General features: G+C 41.2%; 1 protein-coding gene across 1 annotated transcript in view; it reads right to left on the bottom strand.

Annotated features, from left to right (window-relative positions):
* Positions 1–23,413, bottom strand: part of ADARB2 (adenosine deaminase RNA specific B2 (inactive)) — a 318,732-nt gene that overhangs the window by 96,447 nt on the left and 198,872 nt on the right. The window contains exons 2-3 of the mRNA XM_065831151.2: positions 17,096–17,182; positions 7,636–8,543 (exon numbers count right to left, since the gene is read on the bottom strand). Of these exons, the coding sequence (XP_065687223.1) occupies positions 7,636–8,543; positions 17,096–17,182 (995 nt within the window). The remainder of the gene's footprint in view (positions 1–7,635; positions 8,544–17,095; positions 17,183–23,413) is intronic.

Raw genomic sequence — 23,413 nt, 5'->3', positions numbered from 1 at the left:
TTCTCAGCAGTTTGTAAAAATATTTTGTCTTAACAAAAGCCCACATCATGCATGTGAAAAAAGAAAAAACAAAACCTTGCTCTGACTAATTTTACTCCCATTAGATATCTGAACTCACTTATAAGGTGTTCATATCAATAAAGCACTAAAGGAGCAACAAAGGCTATTACTTGCTCAAAGAACATGAGGCAATTCTCTTTTTTTTTGTTACATACCTGTCTAAACACATAAATCACATTTTACATCCATTATAACAAGTCTAAATTCTCTTCTGTCTATTAATTCTCAACAATCCTAAGATTAAGCCCCAAATATATCCCAACTATTGAATTTTATGACATGCATACTATTTTGTGTGTGTATTTGGATATATATAATCCTTTCACATCGCAGTATGCATGAGCGGTTTAGCTGAGATAAAGGGGCAGGAGAAATGGTTTTGTTTTCCAAAAGTACTATACAAATGCACTCTTTAAAGGCTGACAGATGCAATAAAATACAACGGACAAAGGCATTCCCCCTTATCCAGCAGGAAGGAGCGGTCCCTCTGCTGCGTGTGGCACTGGGCTTCTCAGCAGCATCCCTGGGGACACGGCAGGCTCCGAGCTGCCACCTTGCCAAGGGACGCTGGCACGTTGTGTTATCAGCCTTCCTCTGGCAGGGCGATGCTCTGCCTGCCACACGGCTGGCATGGGGACCACAAGAGGGAGGTAGTCATCGTTTAATCAATGGTAGGAGCCTGCTTCCGATTCTTTGTGCACAGAAGGATAAGTCTGTTTGAATAATTAAGGCTTCCTAGATGTGGCTACAGATAAAAATAGAGAATGAACACAGTTTTGGCATGACTCTAACACTCCGGCTCAAACAGAGAAGGCTTTGGATGGAACTCAACCAAAGAAAAATTCACTCCGGGCACTTGTATTACAACTCCATTTAACAAAGCAGAACGATCATGACTTGCATTAAGTAGATAATAATGAAGCATCATAAACAATGTCAGGATGCAAGTCCAGGAGGAAGCTGGAACTTTAATGAGGTCCAGCTTGCCAGGAGCTTTTTGAAGTGTCCCCAGTTCACTTACAAAGCCAGAAAGCAACAAAGGCAACTCTGACAGCTGCGAGAGTGTCTTGTTTAAAAGGAAGTTTTATGTGTGGATGACACCAGGCTGGGACTGAGCTTTCATGTACTAACTAACTCTGCTCATTGCTGGAGCACTAATCATGCTGCACAAACTGTCTCACCATAACGGGTCGTGCAAACAATAATTCTTCACAAATCAGATGCAGACCATCAGCTTTCTGGATAGGCAAGGCTGGTTCATCGTGGTAAATGACAGAAGTCAGCAGAGTCCACACTGTGTCTCACTAGCCACGTTTAATAAGCAATCTAGACTCTGAAAGGAAGAGATCAAACACTGTTTCTTCGGATGTATGGATGGTATGAAATATTTGCAACTACACTAAAAGAGCAGCCAGCAGCCAAGTCAGACGGCTAAATCAGATTCACCCCACTGTAAATGTACTGCAATCACAGTGGACTCTTCAGAGTCTTTTTAAGGAAAATCAGATATTTTTATTTTTCCTTTTTTGAGAAGAAGAAAGGTTTTGGATTGCTTATAAACTTAAATTACATCAGTATATATACACTTGAGAAAAATGCCTTTCAGCCTTTAAGATGCTTTCCTTGATGATATTAAAATCATTTTTTTCACTGAAAATCAGCCATTCATTAGCTAATTATCACCATTATTACAGGTCTCCTAAGTATTATTAATTAGGTGAGTCGTATATTTAGAATTTTAACATCTCTCTTAGAAGAGTTCTGTTTAGCATACCTAATGCTCTGAAAACCCTAAGCATGCTGTATACCACATAGGACTTAAAGAGAAGTGCATGGGAATCTTTTTGGGATTGTGTTGGAGTTATCTATGGCCAGAAGGGAGCAGGGAGTTACAGGATACAGCAACTGAGGAGTAAAAGGGAGGAGGTATGGAAGGTGGAGATGGATATGCCAATTCAGATGCTTCTCCCTGCAGCAGATAGCTGGAGATTACTGTATAGCCCAGCTGATGCAAAGTAGTGTCTTATTTTGTAGTGATGTCTGTTTTTCAGACGTAAACCCCTTAATGTGTTTACATGATGTGCTGATGCCACGAGAACCAGTGACTGGAGTCCTTTCTACCCTGTTAATTCACTTCCCGTGATTCCATGCAGGTAGGCCTTCTGCATCTCCCTTTGATCTAGCATAGATTATATACATTAAAACATGATGGTTTCTTCATCTAAGACTCAAGCTGTAATCTCTCTAGGGCAATAATCATCTTTTATGTTGGACTTGTATGAGGGGTGAGGGGTGGGTGGTCCTTCTCCCTCAGCTGTGAGCCTAGAAGTGACTGCAATCTTATTAGCAGCTGGGATAATAATGACAGTATCCACTGCACTAATGCTGTGCCTCTAAATTGGTTCTTTTGCCATTGTTTTGCTTAAGAAACTGTAATCCTATAAATGTCTCGACTGCCCGTTGCTCCGATTATAAGAAGCAACTTTCCCCACCTACAGAGTCAGAAATAGGTGGTTGAAAATCAAACATTATTTCTATTGCACAGGCATCTCTCTGTTCCCCACCATTTCCCTTTCTTGCGTCTTACTGTCAGGAGCTAAACACAGACCTATCAGCTGTTTCTCTTTGTGCAGGAGAAAGCAGAGACAGTTATAAAAAAATGTACCTGATCACTTGACTAGACAGAGCTTTTCAGAGAAACATGATGGAACATACTCTCAGAGCTCAATGCCGGCTACGCGTGCTGTCCCTCTTTGCACTGGAGTCAAATCTATCACTGCCAACTTCAGACTCGGTTTAATTGTGACACAGGCAAGAGGACAGGGTTGCAAAGAAGCTTGTAAGCGATGATGGTGAGGGAAATAAAGCGAAGGAGGCATGAACAATTGACACTGCATGAAAAGGAACCAGTTTTTCAACACGAAACAGGTTTCTGGAGGGAAGTGGATGAGAGGTGTGAGGTCCGGGGCTTTCCCTGGTTGTTCTTTCCATGGTGCTGCTCACCAAGGTGACACTGAAGTTAACTGGCAGGAATCATTGACCTGCTCAGCATATAGAATCACTGCAATGGGGAATTCTTCAGTTGCTTTGGTTTGCAAATGAAGCTTTTGGCAAATAGGGGATTTAACTGGATTCGAATGGTTTGCTTTATTTGCCAAAGCAACAAAACCCTGATTCTTTTTGATGGCACACACACAAAACACAAGGAGGTTTTGTTTAAATAAATAAATTGACAACTACTGCTCTGAAGGCTCTGGATGTGAACCAGCAACAGCAACATCAAGCCATTTCAAAGTGGAGTGAATGCGATTTTCACAGGTATTCTTTTTTAATTTAGGTCCACTTGAAATCCAAGCACTCCTCCGTTACTAATTTTTATGGCAATATTAATTAATGCTTTTGCTCTACAGCAGTAAGAATGCTGTTTAGATCGAGTGAGATAGATTAGAAGGATTACAAGATTAGAAAAACAATCTGAAAACTGGTCAGAAGCAGTTGGAGGTCACCTTGATCTCCTGAAATGAGCACACTGCCCTTGGAAAGCCTGAGAGTGTGTGGAGGTATTTCTGACAGTGCAGACTTGTTAGGGCTGGTTAGGTCAACACCCTTTGGTGTCTCCTGTTTTGGAATATAAGAACAAGGCGGGAAGAAACAGTTGTCAGACTTCCATAAAAGCTGATAATTGAAGAAACTGCATATTAGTTTATGAACAATACAAGTTCAGACCAAGCATGGAGGAAAGAAGGAGCAATATTTAGTGATTTAGAGAAGACACACAGTGATGCATTGTAATTTCCATTCTCCTGCCTCACTTTATCTCTGCCATTGATTTAGCAGATCTCCAGGCTCCTATCTTGGCTGCTGTGATCAACGTGGTGTGCCCAGCCTCAGACCATCAACAGTATTTACCTTGCACTTCAGTGGCATAACAGAGATGAGACATTCGGTCTGAGGAAGAGAAATAGCTGGCAGACTGATGGGCAAAGCTTGTGACCATTTCAGCTTCTTGGATTATCTCAGCTACCTTCTAGTTACCCTGTGTAAGAGCTCAGGTCCCCCAGCCACCATTACACCTGTATGAGAATCACAGAAGTGGATCAAAGCACTGTTGATGGTGCTAAAAATGCCACAATCTCAATTATTTTGGCTTTAAGTTACGAGATTAAATAATTTTTCTGGTGTAAGGTGTGATATGGTCTTGTTTATTTTTGGGGTATAACTTTCAGTCAGCCCAAAAATATTGTGGAACAATCATGGGGAAGAAAATCACAGGCACAGTGATGTTCTTTCAAGAAAGTGCTCACAATTTCACAGTGGGTTTTCAGCACTGGCAGGTGACGGGCAGGAGAAGCAGCTGAAGAAGCACCCTGGACTGCAGCTGCCCCAGGGAACTAATCTATTTCTGGTTTTGCTGTTCTTGCATTTCTTTGTTTTACTTGAATCAGAAGAGATCAAGGTGTCAAGATTTTACATCTATGCTCTGCATTTCCTGGTGGTTCAAGAAGCCTTCTGTGTAGGCAGCACGTATCAGGACAGATTGGAGGAAACGGTGCCTCTTGGGACATTTTACACTGAATCTCCCTTGGTCAGCAGGAGTGGCTGTCAGTCCCAGGGCGTGCCTGAGGCCCAGGCAGAGGGACATCAGGTCCTCTGAGGGCCCTGATGAGCAAGGTAGAAATGTCTATGGTCAGGAGGCCCAGCTCATAACTTTTTCTTGCACTTTCTTGGATGTTGGGAAATCCGTAAGCTCAGCACAACAGGACTATCAGTACTACAAGAATTCAGGCTTTTCCTGCTTTCAGTCAGGCTGTGATGAGGAAAGCCCAAATTTTGGCCTCCTAAGATCACTGGATTCTACAAAATACTCAAAATATAGGTGAAACTGTTACAGCCGATCTTGTTTGCCTGTCCCTAGCATCAATGAGGTAGCTACCTGATGTCCTAACAAATACGATGAAGTGCATGAAAAGAGTGAATGGTTGGATAGCACAATAGTTAGTCCTTATTCTGTCAAGAAGTCAAACATCCCTAATATTTCAAATTCTATCAATAAGCTGTTTGGGTTTCAAGGTGCTCTCCTGCTTTTAAATACTTCTTGACACAAACCAAGCTGAGCCTACTAAGTAGGAATAGCTTTGAAAAGTTGGTTTAAAATGTGTCCTTGAAAACGTGGTTTGCAGAAGGTCAGGGAGAGAAAAAGCAGCTGAAACAACTTTTGGAGCAGTTGGCTCTGACCACAGCTCAATGAGAACTACAGTCTCCCCAGTGCAGTTCCCACCTTTGACCGAACAGCCAGATGGCGTGACTGAAGCAGTGAGCAAAGACAGTCACTTGATGAGGTACTGCATAACGCAGTGAGAACAAGGAAAGATGCTCTGGATTTAATGCTTAAGCCATAGGCCATCTGAATTCAGTGGAAATGTGTTTCTTGGTTTCAGTGAAAGTTGGGTTATGATTTAGGTGAGTAACACAAACTCAGGTTTTTTGTCACAGCTGATATGTCTATTGACGAGAGCAGCTAGTAAGGAGGTCAGTAGAAATCAGTGTTAAGGCTCATCTCTCAATTAATCTGCTGAACACTGGCCTTAAAAGTGTGCGAGTAATCTTTTAGTTGGACAATACATAACCACTCAAAAAAAAAAAAGAGAGAAAGTTCAGTGACACCTTTCCACTGACATTTATACTTCCATAACAGTGAGGAGAAGAAGATAAGGAGGTCAGAAGTCTAGAGAAAGGAAAAAGCGCCATAAAAAGGCAATATACACTGAAGAATGTGTCACCTAGTGAACAACTGGAGACTCAGGCAAGATGTAGTATTCAGGCTAGCCAAGAAACCAGGGAATATTGTGAGAGCTCAGGAACTGAGGCAACAATACTCGTGGTATGGTTTCAGAACACGACAAACCATCAGTCAATGAATGCATGGTATTTACCTGCCAACCCACTCAACAAAGTTCACTGAGGGCAGCAAAAGAGCCAGCAGGACAGAACTAGAGATTCCTCCTTATATCCAAGTGCTAGGTTTCCACAGGGAAGGATCACAGAATCATAGAATAGTCTGGGTTGGAAAGGACCTGTACAAATCATACAGTTCAACCCCCCCTGCAATGAGCAGGGACGTCTTCAATAAGATCAGGTTGCTCAGAGCCCTGTCCAGCCTGACCTGGAATGTCTCTAGGAATGGGGCATCTACCACCTCTTTGGGCAACCTGTGTCAGCTTTTTACCACCTTCATTGTAAAAAATTTCTTCCTTATGTCTAGCCTGAGTCTCCCCTCTGTTAGTTTAAAACCATCATCCCTTGTGCTGTCACAACATGCCCTGCTAAAAAGTTTGTCCCTATCTTTCTCATAGGTGCCTTTTAAGTACTGAAAGGCTGCAATAAGGTCTTCTTGGATAGGCATGTTCATTAAAACAAACTGCTTTTTACCAGAATTAATTCAGGCAGCAAACAGCATAGATTTCTCATTTTAAACTATCTGTACTTTGGAGGAATACTGGGAGGATGAAACTGCGAGGCTGGCCAAGTCTTCCAAAATGACTGCCAAGTGAAGATCACAGTTATTATTAAAGTATGTTATCCCTCTGGCTCATGTGTAAACAAAACAGAATTAAAAGTAAGAGGTGGAGGATTATGATGTATTTTAGACTTGTTACATTTCTCATGTTTCCTTTTTGGAAACATAGAAAAGAAACTTCTGGATCACCAAATATAATTCCTGTGTCCTGCGTGAAATCATGTCACCTAAAGGATTCAACTCTTATCAAACTCCTTGAACATCTCCTGAATGTCTTTACTAATGTTAATGACAATTGCTACTATTCCTGCCTTCCTTTGAACTTAGAAAAATGACACAAGTCTGAGTAACGCTAGGACACCCTTTGGCATATGACCAACTATGATATTTTGATGTGTTAAGTATGCATCTCAGATCTATATTTTCTGCATTAATACAGGAGTAATCTCTATATGTATTCCAGGAAAACTCCAGAGCTTTCACTATCCCTCATGCTGTTGAAGGAATATTTGAAAAAAAACCAAAACCAACCCAAAAAGTAACTCTATAATAAACAAAAATCCTTAACTTTTCTAGTGGCAGAATTGTCTGGAGAGTTTGCTCTGACACAAGCACATTCATTGTCATTGCTGTGTCCTCTGAATGGCACTGTCCTCATTAAAAAATAACAACTCTAAAAGGAGGATATGAGGTGTTCTTTATGGGGTGCTTTCTGTCAAAAAAGATGCAGAACCACAGAATGACCTGATTTTTTCTGCCTGTGTCAATGTTATTCTCTCTAGCAAATTGAGATGTTGGTATTTCTCCCTACATTTTGCCCTCTCATCTATGCCTCCTCTGAAAAGGGCTGAAAATTGTATCAGATGATTTCAGGATATGATTTTCAAGCTTTGCCTGTGGCATCTGGCTCTTGCTACGAGAAAAGTGCTATTTTATGTCATGGCATTTGCTATAGCATCACAGGAACCACCTGACAGAACAACAACAGTTATAGCAACACTGATCCCATTCATGGAGGAGTTCCTCCAACATGGTGGTGGCTACCCAGGAGCTCTCACCTGTGGCAAATGGTGACATTTACTTCTGCTGGGAATGTGGCTGGGCAGCCGAATGTTAAAGAGGGCCTGCAGGGCCGCCTGTGCTGCTTGACCCTTGGCCAGCTTCTTGCTGCGTCCTGAGCCTTCAAATGTTCTCCCATCCACTCTCACCGCCATCACAAAACTCTTGCTGTGCTGCTTCTCTACAGTCTCCGACAGGCAGACGTACCGCAGGCCCGACCGCAGCTCATTTAGCAGCACCACTGGGTTCTTCTCGCTCTCCGCTTTGGATGCCATCTTGTGCTTGTTTTGCTTACCGTGGCCCATTAAGTCCAGTGTATGGCAGAGTAAGCGCCCGTGTCGATAAGCAGTGGAAAGTAATTCGTTATTAACGGGGTTATAGACTGAAAAGTCCTCGCTGTGTGTAGATGGTTCGAACTCCTTGAACAGAGTATCTGGAAAGTCTGCCTGATCAGAAGTAAAGTCCGTGGATGGGTTGATGCAGTTCCCCATGGCAAAGTGAGCTTGGCAGGCGTTAGGGAACTGAACGAACGACTTCAGAGCTAGCTCCGCAGCACGCATTTTGGCTTTCTTTTTTGTGGGCCCTGTGCCTTCAAACGTAAGTCCATTTACTTCCACAGCGACAGCAAAGACTGGAGCATGCACTGGACCTGTCTGGGAAACCATTTTATATTGTAAACCTGGTTTAAGTTCATGTAGCTGAACCAGAGCATTCTTTGGTGTCACTGACCACGAGACTTTTTTCCAGATGAGCTGGAGTTTGCAGAAATGGCCATTATTGCCTTCCTCTAAGGGTCTTTTTCTCTTACTGCTAGGTGTTCCCCCTCTTGCCCTCTCATTAGAGGATATTGGATGATCCTCCAGGTTGCCAATGTTTCGATTTTCCTTTACTTCTGCACTGCTGGTACCTGTCAGTAAAGAAAGAAAAAAACTCACATTACAGTTGTCATCATGGTAGCTGACATTATGCCTCAGGCTGGCAGAATAGCCAAAAAAGAAAAAAAAGTTAATTATAGATATCCTTGCTCAGCCCTTTTTGGGGTTTTCCTCAAATATCTGTATAATGGTTGGTTTATTATTTATAGCACAGTTTTTCTGCATGTCCTGAATGTTTACTCGTCCCTAAACTTCTACTCATAGCACTCAATACCCTCCTGTTTTAAAAAAAAGATTAGATCATTCAAAGATGAAGCATAACTGATGCCATGTGACTTAAATGGACTACTGCATTCACACTGGATAATTACTAGCAAAAAGTGAATCGTTTGCAAAGTTCCCTTAGGCTGAGATTTGTTCTATAATCCGTGTGGGTCAATGCTTATGAACACATTATTAGAAATCAGAAATGATTCACAAATGATTCACAAACAGAAAAATGGGCAAATGCATTGAATAATTTATTTGCAATTGGCTCCGCTTGCACCACAGGCTCTTGTGTCACCAATATCATGAATTCAGCCTAAGAAATGATCTGACAGACTTTTCTAGCATTTGAAACCATAATTTGGTCTGGACTCAGTTTCCAGTTTAATAAGTGAGAATCTTTCTGTCAAATTCAATTGCAGACACTCTTAGCTCCTGCATCAGCAACAACTAACATTGCAAAAATTCTAGATAAATCTAAATGACACTAGGAAAAGCCAGAGTATCATGACGGGAGTAATTACTAATGTAAAGAATGATCTATGTTGAAACAAAACAGCAGGAGAGAGTGACTGCCAGGAGTGCCAGGAAGGGAATGAAATGGCAGTGGGGAGCTATGGAAGGAGCACTCTGTTGTGGCTGAGTCAATGAATCACACATTGCTCTGAACTATGGTTGTCCAACACCTGTGCTGGGAGGTAGAGCTCTTTGCTACAGCAGATGCATGCCTGAGAATAGAGATTCATCTCACTGATGTCCTGCTTGGGACAGAAAATGTGCTGCTGTCTAAATAAACGTTCTATAAAATTTCTGTCATTTCTGATGAGTTTGTTTAGATGTATTGCAGCTCTGATACATCCTTCAGTCCTGTGCATTGCTTGTGGCAGAGACAGGTTGAGGAAGTAAACACGAGTGTAACCAAGCTGTGAAGCAACCTGCCCCTGGAGTGACGCCCCTGATCCCTTTCCAAGCATGAGCCCTGCCTGGCTGCCGGCTGCATCCCAGCCAGCGCCGACCGTGGAGCCTTTCCCATGGTTTGTTACTGTCAGACACCAGCATGCCACCTGTGCAGGCTGGGTGAGTCCCAAGCATAGAGAAGGTCCTTCTGGTCCTTAGAGCCCAGAGAATGGTCCTCTCACTTTCTGTGGGGCCATGGCCATGTCTGGTTTCCTCTCTACCCCAAGGTACAACCTGGCTGCAGGCAGGTAAGGGGTGAGTAGCTGGCTATGCATCCAGAGCTTCTGGTGGAGCCATGTATCTTTGCTGCAGCCCAGGATTAGGTTGGGCTGACAGATACACAGGAACCTGCAGAGAACTATGTGGAACCAACCATCATGACTTAAAACCTCCTTTATATCCTGACGAGTTGCACTTGTATTAAATATCAAAATACTGTTTCCCCATCAGAGCAATGAGTCTGCACTCACGCAAGTTGTTCCACAGAAAGCAGCTCACAGCCTGGACGTGAGTAAAAATTACGTTTCAATTTCATGTGTGAGGGCCCATTCGCAGGACTGAGTCTTTAGGTTCCCTGTCCTGAAAACCCTTTGGCACCTGTTGAACTTCCAGCCTGTGTCTGTGCCTCACCAAAGTTACTTGCAGAGCTGTGTGCTGCAGTGCTTTGCCAAGGCAGAACGTGAACTGACAAATTAAGGTTTTAGTGACTAGTTAATTTTTATTTTCTAAAGCTAAGGGGAGAGAATTAGGACAGGTGAGGAAGGAAAGAAGGAATACATAATAGAAAAAGAAAAGTTTCATCATATGGCATTCAGTTGCATAAAATGTGGCATCTTTAAATCAGCCTCTCTGGAAATAAGACATTTAAAAGTTCAGGTTAACTAAGACACAAGGATAATATGGTCTTTTCTCATTGAGCTCACAATTCTATTTATGGAAGCTCTGATCTGAGGGGGAAGGAGATGCCAACTTTACCTTTGCTCTATTTCCGCTGACAGTGGCTTTGCCCAGCCATTTTCCACCATGATCGTTTCTCACGGTTCCATCCCCCTCTGAATACGTCTCTTTGGTTGCATGATTTTTTTTAAATAAAGGTGAAATATTTTGACTCAGACATACTTTTTAGCAGGAAGCAGGTTCAGTTCTGATTTTCACACCTCCTTTCTCATCTTACCTAATAGGTTTTTACAGACCCAATTATGGTACATAATGATATTGTAGTCAGGAAGCACGAAAAGAAAGATAGCTCTTGCTTCACACGATGTTCAGGTTTGAAAAGAATTTGTATTGATTATGCACCACTGAATAAGAAAACTCAAGGGGTTATTTGTATTTATAATTCATATTGTCTTATTCCAGCTGTTTTTTCTTTCACAGTCAGAGAACCACAGATTTGTGAACATGAATGTGTGACCTTAGCATCTTAACTTAATCACCCTCACTAATACAGTGGCTAATTAAAAACATGACAACCTAAAATAAACATTACTTGTTTGTCTTAGTTTATGTCCATGAAATTTTCTAGTCTGGGTTTTGGCCAAGAAGGAGTTTGCACTGATGTAGTTAAAAAAATGCAGTGATGCAAGTGTAAAACTTCCAGAGATCAGGCACAAAGGATACATGCACGACATCAGGTGTGCGTGATGGTGACGTGTCTGCGTTTATGGTAGGTTTCAGCCTAGGGACAGTGAAGAAAATCCATGGAAGTTTCCTTACACTCAAACAGATTTCTATAGAACCTGATCCTGACACACCAGGAAATATCTCAGTTCTTCAGAGACCTCAGTGGGAGCTGCAGCAGGCCACAAGTCATCATGGCATGTAAATCAGAGGCAGCTTGAATTCACTGAGTGCCTCAGAAAGCCTGTGAGCCTGATGGACTTGTGTGATACCTGGCAGCCGCTGGGCAATGTGAAATTGCTTTATACTTTCAGGTATCTTTGAAACAGGAGGTCTTTCAAATATGTCTTTTATGAGACCTCTGTGTAGCAGACATAAGATTACCTCTCTAATGGTGGCACATGTACTTCTATTGTGAAAATCAGACAAAGCAGGCAAATGACACCAAACTACATAAGATAAATACTGTAAGCAGCTGTAATAGAACAATCATAAGCAATTTTAGAAATGAAGAGCACTAAAAGGAAAGGGGTAAGTCGGAGGATGCACACAGGGAAAATGCAAAACTGTGGATCATTTTCAATCCTGTTATCTCTCATAATGTCTTTACTCTTGAGTTCCCACAACACATTCTCTGCATTTGGAAAAAAAATATAAAAAAAAATACAGTTCTCCTATGATGAAAGGTTGGAGAATAATAAAATTGTAAGGGGTGGGGGGTTAAAAAACAGGAGGAAGAAAAATATTACAATTTTTGGCAACAGTTCTTAATTTATTGTGTAAGATTTCTTAAAAAAACCCACCTCTGCACTGCACTATCTCCTCAGGTAACTTCATGCATTGATTTTTGCAGTTTCACAAGCAAGAGGAGACATTGCAAACTTGTATTTGCTTCAGTAATTGAATGGGAGAGAGGAAAGCAGTTAAAGAAATATATTTATTTATGCACTATTCCTCAATCTTCTGTCTGCTCTTTCATGTTTTTCTCCTTTTGGTCATTATGCACAGTAGAGTTAACCTAGAGAGTCTGCCTCATCAAGAGCTTTTCAGAACTATAATGCATCACTAATAATGACACTGCCTATGTCTCTGGGTCATAAGGGCTCTGCAGAACTAGCCATCCAATACTCCACGCTACATTTGAAGAGATAATATTGTTCCTGTTGAAGGTTATTCTGCTGCCAAGCCAACTTCCAGGGAGGACAGGAATGGAAAGATGGTAGGTGGCATCTTCATTTTGGCTGGCATCCTTAATATTGAATTACAAGGGGCAGTACATTATTGAAAAGCTATCATGCTGAAAGAAAGAATTTGCAATCTCTGTAGTAGAGTAAACTTCTGATTCAACTGATATCTCCGACATAGAAAGTTTCTGGTTTTAGAAATGTTTAGTAAACACTTGATTGTTAACAACGCATTTTCAACAATACAGGTAGGACTTAATTTTTATTTTTCTGCATTTCAATATCTAACCCCTGTTTGACCTGCTTATATAAAGCACATTTTTGCTGGCTATGTACACCACATCGACTGCAGAGGTTAGAGGGACTGACCTCCATAATTCCTGGCATACTTGAAAGTGTAACATTTGAAATCAAAAGCAATAGGTAGGAACCCAGGAGCCAGAGCCATGGTACCTTTGTCCAAGGTCAGCAACTACAGCAAATGCAATGTAGGGCAGTCTCCTCTTGCGAGCAAGATGGCATTTTCATAACCTTATTGAATCCACAAAGTAGGATTAGGAACTCTTCTGCTGGGATTTTTAGGTTTGTACTCTTGACTTTAGAATAATAAACTTGTGGCTAACAACAGAAATCGCTTCTTCCTCTCTTAAATAAAAAAACACAGGTATATATTTGTAAACCTTCACAAAAGTAGCCTACCAAAGGAAACTTGCCGTGGTCTCTCCGTTGCTGCTGAACACTCCCTGCCAGCTCACAGGGTTCTGGCTGTTTAAAACAATGTAATTAGACTTTACTGATGTGTAACACAACAGAGTGAAGGGAAACATTACCTGTGAAAAAAAGTACAGGACTTTGCTTAAAATGAAGACAGAAAATTTGTGGAAGGTGATTGCCATTGCCTTTAGCTGTTCAAGTATGAAGATACTCAACTTTGCCCACCTTATTATCTGAAATAATTATGAAATAAAGGCATATCTAGTACAGCTCTTGCCAATTAGGGAAATTATTCAGATGACCTAATGACCTGACTTAGATGATACTGACTCCGATGCTCTCTGTCCAAGTTAGCAAATAAGAGCACACAACAAAAAACGTGGGCAGCCCATAGCAGAAACAGATCTAAGTACAAGCTTTCCTGAATCAGAACCAAGCTATGGCTTAGCTTTAAGCATGGGAGAAATCCAAACAATGGCAACAGACACAGTTTTGAACACAAAACCAGGGAATTTGATTCCGTGTGGAGCTGCCTGGGGCTCAGACTGCTGGAAGGGGATATTCATGGACCTCTGAGAGGCAGGGTCCCTGCTGCACCTCATGCTGTGCCATCAAAAGCTCTGGTGCCTCATGCTGCCTAAGGAGGATTTTGACCAAACCGCTCATAACTGAACATGTTTAAATACACCGAATGAGGGGCTGGGATTCATCCTACAAGACTGCTGCAGTGGCTGAAATCTATTTGTTGGAGACCATAACCATCAGCTACCTCTGCAGGCACTGGGGAGAGGTATACACCTGCAGAAGGGTGCTGCACTGAGGTTGTGCGTATGGCAGCATTGTGCAGCAAGATCCCCAGGAATCACAGGTCCTGCTAGAGTTAGACTGCAGATTTACAAGTATCTGTGTCTGGTGATAGCCTGCCTTGAGGCTGTGGAATAGTGTGGATGGAATGAACAAAGACCAGGAACAGGCAGAGGTCTGTAACATCATGGAAGGCAGGTAGGCAGTGAACAGGGAATGATTATTCATTGTTTCATGCAATCCAAGCGCTAGAGACAGCAGGCTTGAAGCAATAAAAGGGTGCACTTTTTTGACAACACACTAAATGACTGAACAACCTGTTCCTGCCTGTTGTTGAGATCAGAAGTATCAGTGGGCTCTGAAGAGGACTAGACAGGTCTGTCAGCATCTAAGAAATATGATGACTCAGGTGCAAAATCTAGCTGAGTAAATTTCTTGCTGGATCCTAGAAAGATACACCAAGGGGAAGATCACCATTTAAACTTCCTTCTTCTCAATGCATCATTAACAGCAAATATTGAAGACAGTGTACAGAACCAAGCTTACTATTTCTAATCCTGTCTGACATTTCTTACATTCTCAGTTGACTCTGGGAATGAATAAGGCGGTACTTTTCTCACATGTTCAAGATAAGGTGTTCATCAGAGACTGATGATTAGTTTATCCAAATTGTGATTCCAAAGGTGACTAGTGCCTTCGATACATTTTTCTAGTATTAGTTCATGGATCATAAACCACAATAATAGTGTCTGTATGCTAATGACCAGTTGAAAATGCACGTGTGGCTAACCTGGCATGGATCTCAACCATCCTCTGCTACCAGTGGTGACCAACTGCTTTCATTTGCATCACTCATCCTTCTTGAGTTTTATTTCTCTCATTTTTTCATTTTCTTTACAATTTGTTATTATTGGTATTAGTATTATTATACTATTTCAATGATTAAACTGTTTTTATCTCAAACCACAAGTTTTCTCACTTTTGCTGATGCAATTATCTTCCCCCATCCTGCTGGGTGGGAGTAGTGAGTGAGCAGCTGTGTGGTGTTCAGTTGCTGGCTGGGGTTAAACCACAGCCCCTTGGTAAAAAAGGCCTAAAGGAATGTGAAACAGGATTCGAATCGGTTTCAGCTAGTGGGACTCTGTCTGTTGATACAGGACAGTCGGAGGAGGTGCACTCTCATGGGATGCTCAGTGATCATAAAACTAGAAGGATAAGCAAGCCACTTTTCTGCCTTGCTAGTATTCTCCTAGGCTGCTGTTCAATGGTTAACACAGAGAAAGTTCTTCTGCTTGTTTGGAGCAAATCACTGAAGTTCTTTAAAATGACAAATTACTACAGAGATACAGGTGTGCCATACAAATTAGTGCGATTTATACCACTATACTAGAAGCAAACACTGAAATATGGCTGATTTTTTTTTTTTTTTTTAATTCTAATAGTAACACCTAAAAACATGTATATGCCAAGAAAAAAATTACTATCTTTATCACTGGAGTGTATGTTTGACCCGAGAGAGGGCTAGGCAGGATGTCCTTGAAAACAGTGAAATTTGCTATTTCTCTTTCAGAAAACACAGCTTACCCTGTTCATGTGAGCTATTTTAAAGCCAGCACAGACATGAAGCAGCCTTGGCATTATAGCAGCAATAAGAAAATGGTGTTACAGTGTTTGGCTTGTACAAACTTCCTACGTTACCTAAAAATAACGAAGTAGTACATTTGGGAAACATTACCCAGGAGGTGCCTGCACAAGCTCATCATGTGCATAATATGTTTCCTGTGTGTACTTCTCACATCTCTTCCTGAAAATGTAGCCTCCCTGGGACCAATTTTGAATGATTTTCAGGATTTTTCTTTTGTTTTTTTTGGCTTTGCTAACATATGTAAAAACCTGCCGGTCTCTGTGCAGCACAATGATGTGATGTTCATGTGATACCCAGCAGCAGAAAATAGGGGGATGTGCTCCTTCAACAGCTATTCCCCCTGGTGCCGCACCATGATCAAACCAAGGCAGATTAGCAACAACAGCAAAAAAACCCCCAAACAACAACATCTCTCCTACCCACTGATCCTAATAGGGCAACAAGACAGTGCGTGTCTGGCTGGAAAAGAAACCCATCTGGTAGGTGATACTAAAACTCACAGAGTTGCTCATTTGGTTGGGAACGCTTCCCTCTCTTTTTTTAATGATTCAAGATGCATTACAATAAGCAGGGCTGGATAACACATAATAATTGCTTCTAGGTGAAAAATGGGAGAGCTTCCTGAGGATTATTCAGTTCTAATTGCACACTCCCAGATTTCTTGCTGTTTTGAAGATTTTACAACTCCTTCAAATCCAGCACTACTTTCCTCTGGCTCTGCAGTCACAATACAGGGAGTATCAGGGACTTTGCTCAGGTGCAAGGGCCCAAGAGAATCCAATAATCCAATAGTTAGTTTTTGGGTTGCACCTACTTCATTTAAGCCTAGTTAATAATCTCTTCTCAATTGGCCTTTTTTTCTTTTTTTTTTTTTTTCCCCTCCAGGTCATATCACAAAAGTAAAAGAGAAAAGAGTTTTTCAAGTAGATGGCTTGTTCCTGCAGTCTTACACTAGCAAAAGTCCTTTTGTAACCAAGGAAATATAAACTGAGTGGAAAACACTTCACCAAAATATCCTGTCTTTTAGGGAGTGAGAGAAAAGCAAGTGAGCAAAACAGGTAAAATAAACAGGAAAGGAAAAAATTGCTCCACAGTCCCATAAACCTCTCCGTTTTGTAAGAGGTTTTTCCTTTGCTTTTGTGGCACATCATTTACAGCCCCCCCCCCAACTAGGGTCTGTGCAGGGGAAAGTGGGAAGGTGAGCTGAGATTAACCCCCCCTTCACTGGAGACTGGAGAATGTGTTTGCACTCAGCATCAGGGAATTTTGCATTTTACATTAGGGCAGCCAATATTTGAAAATCCACCTCCTTTTCACAATTGCCCCTACATTGCAGAGCTTTTATCTTTAAACTTTATTATTCTTCTGCCTGTAAAGAAAAGAGGCTGCTTACTTAAATTGTCTTCATCCTCCATGGTGGTTGTGCCAGGACTCAGGTACTTGAAGGGCGCTATGAAGGTTGACAGTATGCTTACTTTTTCTAGAAGAAAACAGAAAAAGAGAAGTATATGAAATCAGTATTTTGCCAGTGCATTCCGATCTACTCCACACATTTTGGCAAATCTATTTCCTTTTGTTTTTTCTTGACTGTATAGCCACACCAAAATTCACAGTACTGCAATGCATTTATTTCACCTGGCATGTACAAATACCAGAAGCACATCCCTCCTGGTTCCTGCCCCATGTAGTGATCCTTGGCTGTGCTTCCCAGCAATGGTGCCTGAGCCTTGCAGAGCTGGGAATGTGGGAGGCTTGAGCTGGTCCAGCTGGGAATGGGGGAGGCTGTCAGCTGTGGGAGGAGGGACATGAGAACTGCTCTAACAGATGAGACCATCATCTCACCTCCTCTTGTTTCCTCTCCCTGACAGAGGCTGAACTAGAAGTCTCAGAGAAAGCCCAAGTGTTGATGGCACAAGAGACTACAATGTCTTCTAATCCTAGAAATTGTTTTTGCAAAACCTTTATTGTATGCACAGGAATCTATTATCTAAACAATATGTATCCTACATGAAAACCTTCTTATTCACATTAATGTAACAGAATCGTAGAATTGTTTTGGTTGGAAAAGACCTTTAATATATTTGAGTCCAACCATTAATCTAACACTGCCAAGTCCATCTCTAAACCATGTCCCTAAGAACCTCATCTACATGTCTTTCAAGCATGTCCAGGGATGGTGAGTCCACCACTTCCCTGGGCAGCTTGTTCCAATGCCTGACCACCCTTTCTATGAAGAATTTTTTTCTAATATCCAATCTGAACCTTCCCTGGTGCAACTTGAAGCCATTTCCTCTTGTCCTATCACTTGCTACTTGGGAGAAGAGACCAACCCCCTCCATGCTGCAACCTCCTTTCAGGCAGCTGTAGAGAGTGAGAAGGTCTCCCCTCAGCCTCCTTTATTCTGAGTGCAGTCTCTTCTACTTGTTTCTGTTTGTCCTGCAGACAGTAAATGACACAGACATTTACTTCCAGTGCCATGATCAACCTCTGCATTAGATACCAGGACAGTTTCTGCAAAATGGGAACTGATACTGGTTTATATATTTGTCTCAGGATTTATTTATAGAGAAAAGCTGCTGATAACACAAACACCAGAAATGGGGATATATTTCTTTATTTAGTTTGTTAACTACTTTATTCAGTTTGCCATTTATTTTATTTAGGCTGAACTCCTCCTGACAAACTATGAGTACTTTGCTGGGGAGCAGGATTAAGAGAGTGTCTACTTTAGGTAGCAGAAGAAACAGAAATACATCTTACAAAGGTGGTTCATAGCTTTGAAGGACTTTGTTGCTTTCCTAAAGTACTACTCTGTTTAGAAAGCCTCAGTTAGGTGAAATGCTCTGAATCCTGCACTTCGTGGACAATGCTGGGCTTTCATCTTGTGGTAGAGGCATTAAAACCAAACCAAGAATGTCTCCTTTCAGGTGGCACAGGAAAAATTATTTCCATGGTGACTTCCTTTCTCTGAATTTCCCAAAACTACCTGGCTGCTAATCTACCACTGGTCTGGAAGACATTTCAGCCGAAGAGCAACTAAACATCTTCAGCAGCACATTTGTCAGCTTTTCAGATTGCTTCTTCCTACATTTGCAAATAATCCTGGCTCTCGTTAAAGGCTGTTATCAGAATCTATCAAAAATGACTGCAGATGTTTGCCCTTAGCTAGGTAAAACTACAGCTCAATTCTATTATGAGAAATCATGGTAAAAGCTGATGGCTTTTTGTTAAGTAAATATAATAAGCAGAATAAAAGACTGCCTGAAGAAAACCTTTTTTCTGTCCAGAAACCTTTCAGCCCAGACCAACACGTAATTAGAGTATAAATTAACCTTCTTCAATTGTGATTTCATTAAGGGATTGTAGTTATGTCACAAACCAGGAGAATGAAGCTACTTCTGAACGCTTTAGTCGAAAGATTTTTCCCAAGTGAATACTTTGACACTTTTTGCTAAGGTGTTGTTCACTGAGAAATGTGTTATCACTGTATGACACTATCGTTGGGTTGTGATCAGGATAAAGGCTGTTATTCACTCCTGACTTTGTCAACCAGTTTCTTTGATTGATGCGAAAAAAAGCGTAGGCTTTTGGGACTGAATCCAAAGGCTACATTTGGAAAGGGGAATGCTTCAGATGATAGACGTAGGATCAGGGCAGCCCTTGGCTTCAGCACTAGCAATGACTGTTGTGTCTGGATATTGAGATGCAGGGAGCTGAGTTGTGCTCTGCCTGTGCCTGATGCTGATGGCTGTCAGACCTTCACAACTAACCCTCAAGACACTGGATATCGTACCCATACTTAAAGCTACTTCACTGAGAAAATGTATTTATCTCTTGTAGAGAGTGAATCCATTAACCAAGCAATGAAGACACATGCTTTCCTGCTGAGGTTGCTAATGCCTACTCCTACCACCAATCAAAAAGTAAACCCATGTAGTTTTATGCTACACTATTATTCGGTAAAGGAATATTCTATGATTTATCTTTCAGCCCAACTCATTTTGCAATTGGCCAGATTTACAGTGTGGATTTAAAATTTATCACATTGTTTCTCCTTTTGCCTTAATGGACTCTTAAGCCATGTTAAGCTCTCATTGTTACTGTTTCCCACCTCTCCCCAAAGACTTTGCTCATGCCTTTGCTTTGTGTGGCCAAGAAATGGGACGGCCTGTAAAATTTACTGCACTCTTAGAGCAGCAATGGATGGATTCATGTCAACCAAACTCAGGCAGGCCCCAATAACATGACATCCTTCAATCAATACAGACAATAAAGATTATAATTTAATATTTCAATCCATTGGTTGAGCAACGGAAGATTTAGCATGCGTCTGGAAGGAGGAGGAGGGCGATGTTTCAAGTGAGCAATATAAGAAGAGCTGTAGTGTGCATGTAACACAGATGAATTATTGAGCCCATGGAGGAGGGGAAGATAGATAACAGGATAATTAAATGTAGGTGTTTGCAGAGAAATAATCTTTCTAGGTATAAAACTTATTGGTATGATTGCGTACTTCCATCTTTTGCATGTTATGGCCTAATACCATATATGTACCATAGGACACTAATTCAGCTTTATTGTCAATGGTGAAATTCAGAGTTATTTTTGTTTACCATTTCAGAACAAGATCAGGAGAGTTGTGTATTCATACATTATGGTCCCTGTATATTTTAATGTCCATCACAATTAGTCTTATTTCCAACAGCTTGATGAAATCTTATGAATAAGAATAAAGTACATGGCTGTATACAAAAAAGCCATACAATTTATCAGAGAAATACCTTTTAAGCTTCCTTTTTTGGTCTCACTCTCTTGTCCTCCTATGATTTTTTTTTTTTGCCCCAAAAACAATCAATGACAGGTAGCCCAAAATTAGAGCGGCTATTTTTTACTTTACACTTGTGAATGTTCTCTGTATTTATCTGAGGAAATTATTTTTCAAAGCTATGAGAGAGAGTCTAAGAGGAGAAAACAAGGCATTTCAAAAACTGTTTTCTCCAGGAAGACAGAGTACATAACCCTATATTTATGAGAACCAATACAAGGAGCTATTATTGCTTGCATTACGATTGTACCACAAGCCTCTGATGACACGAAGGAGCGATTTCATGAGGGCCTATGCAGACACAAAGGAAGCTGTATTTACAATGGAAATTGAGAGACAAAGAGTAGGTATACTGGGATTTATTTCTAGCCACCCTGGAACACTACTGCAAGACAATAGCATCATATTTTCTTGTGTATTCACTATAAAAAAAACCCTTCCAAGTGATGCCAAATGGAACTCCTCTTCAGTAGTCTAAGCACAAAAAATCACAATTTCTCCTGATGAGAAGGCCATTATAGGAAGAAACCTCACCCTCCTCTGTTTTGAATGGAAAAGGATTTGAATCCATGCTTCTAAGTATATATTTTCCAACAACAGCAAGTCATTAAAAATAATCATTAACACTGTTTTGACAGTAGCCATATAAATCATTTAAACAAATTAAAAAAAAATCAGCCAAGATATGTTTTGCATGAAAATCAGAAGATGATTTAGTTCAAATGATTCAGCAAAGCCTGGCATATAAGGCAGCCACATTTCCACTAAAATCTGCTCTTTTTGTGAAGTTGCTCTTGCTCTGTGGGTGCAGTCAGAAGACTGGTCATGGGTCCCGTAAATACGCTTTTATTGTGAAGACAAGAGTACACATACACAGCTATAAACAGCACTTGTGCCCTTCATGCCTATCAGTATTTAAATGGCATCAGACAATACGGCTTGATCATCAGACATACTAAAGTTCTTTCACTCTCAATCACCTGAATAAAAGCAATGGGAATGGCAGGAGCTCAACACTTAAAAATCAGGCCTTATACATGTTGGACAAATTGTTTAGCTTTGAGAACAGCAGACTGAGTGGGGTCATAACAACAGTCTTCAAATACATAAAAAGCTGCTGCATAGAAGAAAGAAGCAAACTGTATTCCATGTGCATTAACTCAACTAGTAGTAATGGACTTAAATTACACCATGGAAAATTCACATCGGATATTAAAAAACCCCCTTCTTAACAGTAAAGACAATGCAGTACTGGAATAGATTGTCTGGTGGGGAGGCTGAGGAGCTGTTGTTGCTGAAGGACTGTAGGAACAGTTGGCATCTGCAGGGTGTTGCGCCTGTCCTTGCGCCCATCCCTTCCAGTCTCTCCTATCCCTGTGGAAAGCATTAGAGAAACTTGTCCTGGCCATGAGATCATGCAGCAGGTTCTAGCTCAAACTTTGAAAAGTGAGTATTTTTTACTAATATTAGCTAATCTCTGAGCAGAAGCTTGTGGCATGCTCTTTTGCTTGACAGCTAATGAGCACTATTAATAATTGGTTTTTTTTTAAATGCAACTTCTGAAAACACAAAGGATTAAACAGATGGCTACCAATGGCTTGCCAGATCAGTGTTAGCAATGTTTTACTGAATTAATTTCATTCTCATATTCTAATTGATTACCATAAGCTACTTTACTTGTCAGATGTTTCTTTAATAGTATTATTTCAAAACCACAATGCAGTCCTAAGTAATTTGTTTGGTTTCCATGATATGAAAATACTCAAGCAGGGTCAGTTGTGCTGCAATAGTGTCAAGTTGGTGCAAAACCTCTTGAAAAAGCTTTATTTTTATTTATCTAAACCAGTATTTGCAGCTATTCAAATAGTTACATTTTTACAGTTATGTTAGCGTTGATTTTTTTTTTTTGAAAGGGGAAGGGAAGAGAGACTGCATATCAGGAGATGATTCTCAGTCTTCCTTCTCATATCTTAGTCAGCTCAGGCTTGGGCTGACAGTGATTGACAGGATGAGGGGATTCTTTACACAAAAGAAAAATAAGGCAAATTTGTGGGGAAAATAGCAATCTCTTTAAACCACAGCACTTACTGAGAAGGGTTCACAGGCTTCTAAATTATGGCTTGTACAGCCACCATACTGCATTATTGAGTTTAAGTGGCCAGTTTCCAGATAGGGGTTTACTTGCTTGGTGTCAGAATCACCCTTTGCAGCTGAATTTGAGAACCAGCCATTGAGCCGTGAGTTACTGAGTATGCAGGGCTGCAGCAGCATCACCCAAATGCTTTTTGCTTCCCAGACAAGCTGGCAGGTTTTGTGTGATGCTCTTTTATCCCCACTCTGACAAAGCTGTGCTGGTGTGCCTGTGAATGACCACCATGGTATCAGTGGGGCTGGGAGGATGATCTCTGTCCATTCCCTCTAGCTGTGGTGTTTAAGTGAGAAGTGTGGCTGCCCTAAACACCTTCAGAGGGCTCATGTTTCTGTACAGACAAAGCAGTGGCTTTGGCATGACTGTGTGCCTGGTGCAGGAGCTCCAGCTTGGTGCCTTGCATTGCACAGGATGAATTCAAGCCTGCATATATTTGCAAGGCACTATTAATACATGCTCATTCCTCCTCGGTTTGCATTTTGTTCTCTCACTCCTACACTGGGAGGCCTAAAGGTGAAGACTCACTGGCATCATGAGCTCATGAAAGCCATCAGTCAACACAATTGGAGCAGCATATCTAACTGAGCAGCCCAAGGAGGGAAAAAGAGCCTGGGTACTGGAGGATACTGAAGAGTTAAAATATGTGGGACTGTTCCTGTCTATAGATAAGCTGCTTAGCACCCTTGAGAGTGTATCCTCTGAGGTGGACAGTTACTAAAGATCTGCTTTTTATAATT

The sequence above is a fragment of the Patagioenas fasciata genome, chromosome 2 (assembly GCF_037038585.1).
Source record: "Patagioenas fasciata isolate bPatFas1 chromosome 2, bPatFas1.hap1, whole genome shotgun sequence".
Lineage (NCBI taxonomy): Eukaryota > Metazoa > Chordata > Aves > Columbiformes > Columbidae > Patagioenas > Patagioenas fasciata.
The sequence above is the reverse complement of the archived record's forward strand: the minus strand, read 5'-3'. Positions and strand labels throughout refer to the sequence as shown.